At 42.6% G+C, this 12613-nt stretch overlaps 2 protein-coding genes across 2 annotated transcripts in view; both read left to right on the forward strand.

The window, feature by feature from the left end:
• Nucleotides 1–12613, forward strand: part of LOC124039065 (AT-rich interactive domain-containing protein 4B-like) — a 908546-nt gene that overhangs the window by 529489 nt on the left and 366444 nt on the right. The gene's annotated exons all lie outside the window — the stretch shown is intronic.
• The window catches only part of LOC124040452 (kelch domain-containing protein 3-like), a 225925-nt gene that overhangs the window by 2011 nt on the left and 211301 nt on the right, over nucleotides 1–12613 (forward strand). The window contains exon 2 of the mRNA XM_046357667.1: nucleotides 11913–12202. Coding sequence (XP_046213623.1) covers nucleotides 12049–12202 — 154 coding nt within the window. The 5' untranslated portion in view covers nucleotides 11913–12048. The remainder of the gene's footprint in view (nucleotides 1–11912; nucleotides 12203–12613) is intronic.

The following is a 12613-nucleotide window of genomic DNA, read 5'->3' on the forward strand; positions in this document are numbered from 1 at the left end:
TTTATGGGCATGAGGCAGCAGTGTGTAGGAGGGAGGGTCAGATAGCAGCACTGGTACACTACAGGATCAATGAGTTAACCAGGTCACTTTCATAGCTAAACAACCATCAATAACTATGGATTTTCTGATTTTAATTAAGAGAAACTTATGTATTTGTTTAAGTCAATTAGACTATGCCAATTGATTGCACAGTTAATTTAAAGGTTAAAATAAAAATGTCAGAATATTTAGGCAAGTTATGTGTCTAACTCATTGATGCTGATTTGACACAGACTTTTAGCCAGCTAGATTTTGAAACTCAGATCTTAGCTAGCAGCTATCTGGCGAGATCGTATATTTCTCGCTATCATGCTCGCTAGATAGCTGAGGAACCATGTTATTTCCTGAAATCAGTCGGTAGTCGTGCTTTAGCAGGTGGTGTGGTAGTGGTGTTTAGCAGGTGACCTGTGGTAGTGGTGTTTCTCCATGAGGTCATCTGGAAATAGGAGGGGGTATTAATCCTCAGAGGGTTTATTTATGAGCGCTGTTTAAGGTTAGAGGTCGTTGGAACAGCGGAGACACTGGTTGAGAGAGGATCAGAGCTACAGATGTGATTCTCCACTACCCTTACAGGATAGGTTCATTTTCAACTGAGTTTAACTTGGAAACGCTATCTTCCTGTGTCCAGTTTCAGGTTGCTTCTTTGGAATTTAGAAATTATTATTGTTTTTTGCTCCATGAATTAATTCGGCAATGTGTATGCTGCCGCCTTGTCTATATTACATCTTCTCTCAAGACTTTCTATAATAGTGACAAGATACTCGAATGACCATGACGTTTTTTAAAACCAAAAATCGTACAATTCCACATCTATTCGCAATGCAGAATAGTGATTATGTATGTTTGACCTCTAGGGTTGGACAATGAAATTACGTCTACCTCAAGCCTTCAGACAGAACGCAGTAACAGTCACATGTCAATAGTGACATATGACAACTTTTCAGACAATTAAAAACAGTGCTGCATCAGGTCTTTTTCAGACAGAATTATGCTCTTGTGTAAAATGTTCTGTAGGGTTTCCTTGATGACAACAATTGTCACTGCTGTGTTTTCTATACATTTTTCTTATGGTATGATAGCTAGATGTATTTTATTTCTACTAAATGTCTTGGTAAGTCACAGTATTTAACAAACTTTGAAGTACTTTTTTTAGGAGAATGGTCTGCGTGCAGTCAAGCAGGCTGCATGCAGCAGCTCAATATTATTTGATTGACAGTTCTGGCTGCCTAGTGATCGACTTTACTTGATGTCAAATGTCAGTTAAATCACTAGAGAATTTTTTTTTTTGTCTGCATTTAAAAAACGTAGTGTAGTCAACACTAAGAGACAGACATGCCGTAGCCGAGGCGCTTTCAAGGGGCCACATTCCATTATTATGTCTGAAAAGCGTGAGGAAACGTAGGGTATGCTACTCTGGCCTGACGACATCAGTGCCATGAATAGGCTAGGATATTCTACACTCAACAGACCAGACTGAACAGACACGGGCACCATTAGTGAAGAGACCTGGCACCATTAGTGAAGAGCACGAGGCCAGTGCGAGGGAGAGGAAGGCAGAAGCCTGCTCATGTTTTGGTAATCTGCATCTCGCAATGTTTTGCATGTCTTGCAAATTCACTAAGTAGCCTAAAGTTGGCCTCTTCTTCCTCTCTGGTTTTATTTGAGTTATACAACTTCCCCTAGGCCTTTATACCCTGTCGGCTATAACTTCCCCTAGGCCTTTATACCCTGTCGGCTGTAACTTCCCCTAGGCCTTTATATAACTTCCCTAGGCCTTTATACCCTGTCGGCTGTAACTTCCCCTAGGCCTTTATGCCCTGTCGGCTGTAACATCCCATAGGCCTTTATACCCTGTCGGCTGTAACTTCCCTTAGGCCTTTATACCCTGTCGGCTGTAACTTCCCCTAGGCCTTTATAGACTGTTGGCTAGAACGCTGAAATGATGTTTTGTGATAACTGGCTGAAAAAACGGTTAGGGATTTTTCTTAACGTTAATGATCCCAATTGCATTTAAACATTTTAACATTAAAACGTTCACACCCCTAGTAGAAGTCCTCAATGTCCATGTTAACATGGGTTAAATCCATGATGAGTCCTCTCAAGTCGGGTTTTTTTTCAAAGTTTTGCTGAAATGCCACTTATCAGTGCATTCGTAACAACTTCTATTAGATCAAATCCAGCAAGGAGCATATTAGAAATTAAATAATTTTGTTGACCACACTCTCATTGATCTCCATACACAAATTCTTCATTTTGTAGGCTTATTTTCATGGGCAGAGTAAAACCTCTCGCTTCGTCTTCCTCTTACTTCTTTCATTGATTGAGACAGGCGATGGCTATCATGACGTGGCACTTTGGGGTGGACCAACCTGTCTCAGATCAAAGACCAAACAGCAGTGTTGGATTACTTCATGGAGGGTTTTCAGAGCATTTTCTAAATTCAAACAAACCACCTGCAACTGGACACAGACATTATATATACCCATCGCCTTGGTCTTGAGATATGCAATTGAGACGTCTCAAGATGTCTTCAAAATGTTTAAGACGTTAGACATGTCAATGCAATGTCCGGAGACATTTTCTGTGCCTCTTCAAAGACATGTCAAATATTGCTACGTCTTGAGACATTTTAGGAATGTTGGACTTTTTGAAATTCATGGAACATTCTTCAGTCAACTCAGTTGTCATTTCTTGCATCAATCTGTCAAACCTGGAGGATTTACAAACAGTTTTTTTCTACTTAAGGTAAGCAAGCAAAGCATTTTAATTCTGGTCTTTTCTGTGCAGTTTTATTAAATAGACGTTACATAAAAATAAAAAAATCTTGTTTTTCAACCACTCCACAAATGTCTTGTTTACAAACTATAATTTTGGCAACTTGGTTAGGACATCTACTTTGTGCATGACACAAGTAATGTTTCCAACAATTGGTTACAGACAGATTATTTCACTTATAATTCACTGTATCACAATTCCAGTGGGTCAGAAGTTTACATGCACTAAGTTGACTGTCTTTAAACAGCTTGGAAAATTCCAGAAAATGATGTCATGGCTTTAGAAGCTTCTGATAGGCTAATTGACATCATTTGAGTCAATTGGAGGTGAACCTGTGGATGGATTTCAAGGCCTACCTTCAAACTCGGTGCCTCTTTGCTTGACATCATGGAAAAATCAGAAGAAATCAGCCAAGACCTCAGAAAAAAAATTGTCGACCTTCACAAGTCTGGACCAATTTCCAAATGCCAGAAGGTACCACTTTCATCTGTACAAACAATAGTACGCAAGTATAAACACCATGGGACCACGCAGCTGTCATACCACTCAGGAAGGAGATGCGTTCTGTCTCCTCGAGATGAAAGTACTTTGGTGCAAATTAATCCCAGAACAACAGCAACGGACCTTGTGAAGATGCTGTAGGAAACGGGTACAAAAGTCCTTAAAAACAAGAGTCCTTTTTCGACAACCTGAAAGGCCGCTCATCAAGGAAGAAGACACTGTACCAAAACCGCCATTTAAAAAAAGCCAGACCGCGGTTTGCAACTGCACATGGGGACAAAGATTGTACTTTTTGGAGAAATGTCCTTTTGTCTGATGAAATAAAAATAGAACTGTTTGGCCATGATGACCATTGTTATGTGTGGAAGAAAAAGGTGGAGGCTTGCAAGCTGAAGAACACCATCCCAACCGTGAAGCATGGAGATGGCAGCATCATGTTGCATCATGTTGTGGGGGTGCTTTGCTGCTGGAGGGACTGGTGCACTTCACGAAATAGATGGCATCATGAGGGAGGAAAAGTATGTGGATATATTGAAGCAACATCTCAAGACGTCAGTCAGGAAGTTAAAGCTTGGTCACAAATGGGTCTTCCAAATGGACAATGACCCCAAGCATACTTCCAAATTTGTGGCAAAATGGCTTAAGGACAACAAAGTCGAGGTATTGAAGTGGCCATCACAAAGCCCTACCTCAATCCTATAGAAAATTTGTGGGCAGAACTGAAAAAGTGTGTGCAGACATCAGTTCTGTCAGGAGGAATGGGCAAAAATTCACCCAACTTATTGTGGGAAGCCCGTCCGTGGAAGGCTACCCGAAACGTTTGACTCAAGTTAAACAATTTAAGGGCAATGCTACCAAATACTAATGGGGTGTATGTAGACTTCTGACCCACTGGAATTGTTATACAGTGTAATTATAAGTGAAATAATCTGTCTAAACAATTAATGGAAAAATTACTTGTCATGCACAAAGTAGATGTCCTAACCAACTTGCCAAAACTATAGTTTAACAAGACATTTGTGGAGTAGTTGAAAAAAAGGGTTCAACTGTGTGTGTTTATATAGACAGACCCAGTCAAAAATGTACATCATTCAAGGGTTTTTGTTTACTTTTCGATTTTCAACATTGTAGAATAATTGTGAAGATATCAGAATTATGAAATTGCACACATGGAATCATGTAGTAACCAAAAAAGTGTTTAATCAAACTAAATGTTTGATTCTTCAAAGGAGCTACCCTTTGCCTTGACAGCTTTACACACTCTTGGCACTCTCTCAACCAGCTTCACCTGGAATGCTTTTCCAACAGTCTTGAAGGAGTTCTCACATATGCTGAGTACTTGTTGGCTGCTTTTCCTTCACTCTGTGGTCCAACTCATCCCAAACCATCTCAATTTGGTTGAGGTCGGGGGATTTTGGAGGCCAGGTCATCTGATGCAGAACTCCATCACTCTCCTTCTTGGTCAAATAGCAAATACACAACCTGGAGGTGTGTGTTTGGTCATTGTCTTGCTGAAAAACAAATGATAGTCCCACTAAGCGCAAACGAGATGGGATGGCGTATCGCTGCAGAATGCTGTGGTAGCCATGCTGGTTAAGTGTGCCTTGTCACCAACAGATCATCGGTTCACCTACTCTGCATCACATAAAGACAGTGGTTGGAACCAAATATCTCTCATTTGGATTCATCAGACCAAAGGACAGATTTACACCGGTCTAATGCCCAGTGCTCGTGTTTCTTCTCTCTTCTTATTGGCGACCGTTAGTAGTGGTTTCTTTGCAGCAATTTGACCACGAAGGCCTGATTCATGCAGTCTCCTCTGTGTACCCTTTTTAGCTTACATGATTCCATGTGTGTTATTTAATAGTTTACAATGTAGGAAATAGTAAGAATAAAGAAAAACCCTGCAATGAGTAGGTGTCAACTTTTGACTTGTAGTGTGTGTGTGTGCGCGCACCTAAAATACATTTGATAAATATATTGGTCAGGATGCCAACCTCGTGCTGCAGACTGGACTTATGACTGCTGAACTCCAAACATGGATAGTCTGATGCAAGACTGGATGCTTATCTGCTTCTTCCTTTTACATGTGCTTTGATAGTTATTGTGTAATGAACGTGTCCTATTTGTCTTTTGACAGAATACGAGGATGGAAGACATCAGCTGTCACCCAGCTGTCACCCAGCAAATACAAGTGAGAGCACTTCATTGCAAAAAGGATAGGATAAGTAATCCCTCTCACCCCCCTTTAAGATTTAGATGCACTATTGTAAAGTGACTGTTCCACTGGATGTCATAAGGTGAATGCACCAATTTGTAAGTCGCTCTGGATAAGAGCGTCTGCTAAATGACTTAAATGTAATGTAATGTAAAAGAAACAAGACACATACAATGTTCCTTTCTTCCCATGAGGACAGAGTGCTTAACTGATTCATGTCCAACAGGAAGCCCTCGGTCAACAAGGCTTTCTGCTTCAGCTATTCAGAATGAAGGTACAATAACATGTCAGGTTAGAGGTGGAATTGTTATTGCTGTGTTTGATACGTACTGACATTGTATTTTCCTGCAGGTTAAGAGCAGCTCTGAGATCGCCCAACAAGATATGACTATCTGTCTATAAAGACTTGAAGATAGGAGTTGTTTGGTGCTCTGTTCCACCTTTACCAAAAGCTATACTGTTGCATCTGTTGGTCAATAAATCTTGATTACTTTGATTTGGTGTGCAATACAATTTGTGGTATGGATTTGCGTGACTGTTCTTGTGTGATTTTGATTCGTATTTATAACTAATAAAACATGAAAATAGCTTCTTGTCATAATGAAACACACCTCTACTTGGCATTTTCTTTATTGACTGGTCTTCATGTCTTGATGGACTGTCGTTTCTCTTTGCTATTTTGAGCTGTTTGTTCCATAATGTGGACTTGGTGTTTTACCAAATAGGGCGATGTTCTGTATACCACCACTACCATGTCACAACTGATTGGCTCCAAACACTTTAGGAGGAATGTAAAATACATTCCACAAATGAACTTTTAACAATGCACAGCTGTTAATTGAAATGCATTCCAGGTGACTACCTCATGAAGCTGGTTGAGAAAATGCCAAGACTATGCAAAGCTGTAATCAAGGCAAAAGGTGGCTACTTTGAAGAATCTCAAATATACAAATGATGTTGATTTAACACTTCTTTGGTTACTACATGATTCCATATGTGTTATTTCATAGTTTTAATGTCTTCACTTTTTCTACAATGTAGAGAATATTAAAAATAACCCTGGATTGAGTAGGTGTGTCCATACTTTTGACTGGTACTGTATCTCAGTACCACAGTGCATTTGGAATGTATTCAAACCCCTTCCACATTTTGTTATATTACATTGAAGAAATACGTTCTAAAATGAATTAAATGAATTTACACACGATACCCCATAATGCATGTGCAGACCAGCTGGCTGGAGTATTTACGGACATCTTCAATCGTTCCCTATCCCCATCTGCTCTCCCCAGATGCAAGATGGCCACCATTGTTCCTGTACCTAAGAAGGCAAAGATCACTGAACTAAATGACTACCGCCTCGTAGCACTCAATTCTGTCGTCATGAAGTTAAGGATCATATCAACTCCACCTTACCGGCAACCCTAGACCAATTTCAGTTTGCATACCGTCCCAACAGGTCCACAGATGATGCCATCACACTGACCTTTCCCATCTGGACAAGAGGAATACCTATGTAAGAATGTTGTTTTTGACTTTTGCTCAGCATTCAACAGTATTCTCCAAGCTCATCAATTTGGAGGCTCTGGGTCTCAACCCCGCCCTGTGCAATTGGGTTCTGGACTTCCAGACGGGCCACCCACAGCTGGTGAACGTACAAAAACCACTTCTCTGATCCTCAACACAGGTGCCCCATAAGGGTGTGTGCTCAGCCCCCTTTCTGTACTCCCTGTTCACCAATGACTACGTGGCCATGCACACCTCCAACTGAATTAAGTTTGCAAACGACACAACTGTAGTGGGCTTGATTACCAACAATGACGGAGTGTGATGTCAGGAAAACAACCTCTCACTCAACGTCAACGAAACACAGGAGACGATCGTGGACTTCAGGAAACAGCAGATATGTGTTTAAAAAAATATACTTCTGTGTATTGATTTTAAGAAAGGCATTAGTGTTTATGGTTAGGTACATTTGTGCAACGAATGTGCTTTTTTTGCAAATGCACTTTGGTTAAATCGTCACCCGTTTGGCAAAGTTGAAGTAGGCTGTGATTCAATGATAAATGATCAAGCACCGCAACTAGGACAAGCTAGTTAACCTAGTAATATCATCAACCATGTGTTGTTAACTAGTGATTATGTGACGATTGATTGTTTTTTTAAATAAGAAGTTGCTAGCTAGCATTAAACCTAACTTGGCTCCTTGGTAGCCACAAGGTCCTTTTGACACTGCACTCACGTAACAGGTGGTCAGCCTGCCACGCAGTTTCCTCATGGATTGCAATGTATCCAAAAAAGCAGATTACTGATTTTTATAATTTGAAATCGGCCATGCAGATTAATTGGTCGACCTCTAGTCTATATAAGGTCCAACAGTTGACAGTGCATGTCAGAGCAAAATACAAGCCATGAGGTCAAAGGAAATGTCCGTAGAGCTCCCAGTCTGGATTCTTTCGAGGCACAGATCTGGGGAAGGGTACCAAAACATTTCTGCAGCATTGAAGGTCCCCAAGTACATAGTGGCCTCCATCATTGGTAAATGGAAAAAGTTTGGAACCACCAAGACTCTTCCTAGATCTGATCTGTCTTCCGGGCCAACCTGAGCAATCGGGGCAGAAGGGACTTGGTTAGGGAGGTGACAAAGAACCCGATGGTGCCTCTGACAGAGCTCCAGAGTTCCTCTGTGGAGATGGGATAACCTTCTAGAAGGACAATCATCTTTACAGTTCTCCACCTATCAGACCTTTATGGTAGAGTGGCCAGATTAAGTCACTCCTCAGTAAAAGGCACATAACAGCCTGCTTGGAGTTTGCCAAAAGGCACCTAAAGGACTCTCAGACCTTTAGAAACCAAGATTGAACTCTTTGGCCTGAATGCCAAGCCTCATGTCTGGAGGAAACCTGGCACCATGACTACGGTGAAGCATGGTGGTGGCAGCATCATGCTGTGGGGATGTTTTGTAGACCCAGGGACTGGGAGACTAGTCAGGATCGAGGGAAAGATGAACGGAGCAAAGTACAGAGGTTGTTGATGAAATCCTGCTCCAGAGTGCTCAGGACCTCAGACTGGGTCGAAGGTTCACCTTCCAACAGGACAATGACCTTAAGCACACAGCCACGACTATGAGGAGTGGCTTTGAGACAAGTCGCTGAATGTCCTTGAGTGGCCCAGCCACTCGAACTCGATCGAACACCTTTGGAGAGACCTGAAAATAGCTGTGCAGCAACTCTCCCCATCCAACCTGACAAAGCTCACAGGAGCTGCAGAGAATTTTATTTTAAACCTTTATTTAACTAGGCAAGTCAGTTAAAGAACAAATTCTTATTTACAACGACGGCCTAGGAACAGTGAGTTAACTGCCTTGTTCATATCTGATCATATCTGATCTCCTATACATCTAATCTCTCCTTCTACTCCGACCTCTCCTACTACTCTGATCTCTCTGATCTCTCCTTCTACTCCGACCTCTCCTACTACTCTGATCTCTCTGATCTCTCCTACTACTCTGATCCTCTATACATCTAATCTCTCCTACTACTCTGACCTCTCCTAAATCTGATCTTTCATCTAATCTCTCCTTTTGATGAGGGGGAAAAAACAATTGATTGATCTTCCTAGAATAACTCTGATCTCTCCTAACAACTGTGGAAAAGGTCCTAAGGGGTCTGACCTCACTACTATCTGACCTCTTTAATCAGATGACCTCTCCTTTACTCTGATTCTCTGACCTCTCCTACTAACTATATGTTCTATCTGACTCTCCTCAACTAAATCTATATTCTGCTCAGGGCTCCAACTACTCTATCTTTCTGATCTCTCCTACTACAAGATGTCTCTGATCTCTCCTACTCTCTGATCTCTCCAGAGACTACTCTGATCTCTCCTACTACTCTGATCCATGCTCCTAAATTGTTTACTCTGACCCCCTACTACTCTGATCTCTCCTACTACTCTGATCTCTCCTACTACTCTGACCTCTCCTACTACTCTGACCTCTCCTACTACTCTGACCTCTCCTACTACTCTGACCTCTCCTAGAAACTCTGACTCTCCTAATACTCTGATCTCTCCTAACCCTCTGACCTCTCCTACTACTCTGATCTCTCCTAGTAGGTCCTGATCTCTCTACTACTCTGACCTCTCCTCTCTGCATCTGACCTCTCCTTATCAGTGTCCTTTTCTGTCTGAGCTCCTTCTACTCTGATCTCTGATCTCTCCTACTACATCTGATCTCTCCTTCTACTCTGACCTCTCCTTCTACTCTGAACACTCCTACTCTCTGATCTCTCCTACTACTCTGATCCTCCTTATACATCTAACACTCCTACTACTCTGATCTCTCCTTCTACTCTGATCTCTCTGATCTCTCCTACTACTCTGATCTCTCCTACTACTCTGACCTCTCTTCTACTCTGACCTCTCCTACTACTCTGATCTCTCCTACTACTCTGATCTCTCCTACTACTCTGACCTCTCCTTCTACTCTGAACACTCCTTCTACTCTGATCTCTCCTTCTACTCTGACCTCTCCTACTACTCTGATCTCTCCTACTACTCTGACCTCTCCTACTACTCTGATCTCTCTGATCTCTCCTACTACTCTGATCTCTCTGATCTCTCCTACTACTCTGATCTCTCCTACTACTCTGACCTCTCCTTCTACTCTGAACACTCCTTCTACTCTGATCTCTCCTTCTACTCTGACCTCTCCTACTACTCTGATCTCTCCTACTACTCTGACCTCTCCTACTACTCTGATCTCTCTGATCTCTCCTACTACTCTGATCTCTCTGATCTCTCCTACTACTCTGATCTCTCCTACTACTCTGACCTCTCCTACTACTCTGACCTCTCCTACTACTCTGATCTCTCCTACTACTCTGATCTCTCCTACTACTCTGACCTCTCCTACTACTCTGATCTCTCCTACTACTCTGACCTCTCCTACTACTCTGACCTCTCCTACTACTCTGACCTCTCCTAATACTCTGATCTCTCCTAATACTCTGACCTCTCCTACTACTCTGATCTCTCCTACTACTCTGATCTCTCCTACTACTCTGACCTCTCCTTCTACTCTGACCTCTCCTTATACTCTGATCTCTCCTTCTACTCTGACCTCTCCTTCTACTCTGATCTCTCTGATCTCTCCTACTACTCTGATCTCTCCTACTACTCTGACCTCTCCTTCTACTCTGAACACTCCTACTACTCTGATCTCTCCTACTACTCTGACCTCTCCTTCTACTCTGAACACTCCTACTACTCTGATCTCTCCTTCTACTCTGATCTCTCTGATCTCTCCTACTACTCTGATCTCTCCTACTACTCTGACCTCTCCTTCTACTCTGACCTCTCCTACTACTCTGATCTCTCCTACTACTCTGATCTCTCCTACTACTCTGACCTCTCCTTCTACTCTGAACACTCCTTCTACTCTGATCTCTCCTTCTACTCTGACCTCTCCTACTACTCTGATCTCTCCTACTACTCTGACCTCTCCTACTACTCTGATCTCTCTGATCTCTCCTACTACTCTGATCTCTCTGATCTCTCCTACTACTCTGATCTCTCCTACTACTCTGACCTCTCCTTCTACTCTGAACACTCCTTCTACTCTGATCTCTCCTTCTACTCTGACCTCTCCTACTACTCTGATCTCTCCTACTACTCTGACCTCTCCTACTACTCTGATCTCTCTGATCTCTCCTACTACTCTGATCTCTCTGATCTCTCCTACTACTCTGATCTCTCCTACTACTCTGATCTCTCCTACTACTCTGATCTCTCCTACTACTCTGACCTCTGTCTGATCTCTCCTACTCCTCTGACATCTCTCTGATCTCTCCTACTCCTCTGACCTCTCCTACTACTCTAATCTCTGTCTGATCTCTCCTACTCCTCTGACCTCTCCTACTACTCTAATCTCTGTCTGATCTCTCCTACTCCTCTGACCTCTCCTACTACTCTAATCTCTGTCTGATCTCTCCTACTCCTCTGACCTCTCCTACTACTCTGACCTCTGTCTGATCTCTCCTACTCCTCTGACCTCTGTCTGATCTCTCCTACTCCTCTGACCTCTCCTACTACTCTAATCTCTGTCTGATCTCTCCTACTACTCTGACCTCTGTCTGATCTCTCCTACTACTCTGACCTCTGTCTGACCTCTCCTACTACTCTAATCTCTGTCTGATCTCTCCTACTCCTCTGACCTCTGTCTGATCTCTCCTACTCCTCTGACATCTCTCTGATCTCTCCTACTCCTCTGACCTCTCCTACTACTCTAATCTCTGTCTGATCTCTCCTACTCCTCTGACCTCTGTCTGATCTCTCCTACTCCTCTGACCTCTGTCTTTTTGTTTCTTTCTTTCCCCAGGTCTGTTTGAGGGTGAATGGGGTGACAGCAGAAGAGAGGGTAATGGACTAGTACAGGGTGACAGGCTGCCAGGGAGCCGAGAGGAGGACAGGTGCTATTGGAGCTTTAGCTGCTAGCGGAACGCTATTAGTGTGGGATGTTACGCTGGACAACCCACCTGGAAGGAGGGCCGCGGAGGGTGAACCATGCTGCTGTCTCCGTGGGACACAAGGTGTTCTCCTTCGGAGGGTACTGCTCTGGAGAGGACTACGAGACGCTGAGACAGATAGATGTACACATCTTTAACACAGGTAGGTTACTGTTGTAGACTTTCTAAAGAACTGGTATGACTGTCTAGGGCTACATCAGTGCAACTGTGGATAATGTGTGCATGGGGACTGAGGAGGACTAGGATACACTGACACAGATAGATGTAAATGTCTTCAACACAGGTAGGTTGATGGAAATGGTACTGTGAAGGAAGTAGTTCAGGAAACAATATTGAAACCAGTTCATCTTCATGTATGATTTCAGACATTTACTGTCTTCTCTTGGTCTAAATCACTACACACGTTATCCTGAGGTTGTCCTATACCTGTTGATATGTCTCTCTAAATCACTACCACACGTTATCCTGAGGTTGTCCTATACCTGTCTATGTCTCTCTAAATCACTAACACACGTTATCCTGAGGTTGTCCTATACCTGTTGATATGTCTCCT

This window comes from Oncorhynchus gorbuscha, linkage group LG07 (genome assembly GCF_021184085.1).
Source record: "Oncorhynchus gorbuscha isolate QuinsamMale2020 ecotype Even-year linkage group LG07, OgorEven_v1.0, whole genome shotgun sequence".
Lineage (NCBI taxonomy): Eukaryota > Metazoa > Chordata > Actinopteri > Salmoniformes > Salmonidae > Oncorhynchus > Oncorhynchus gorbuscha.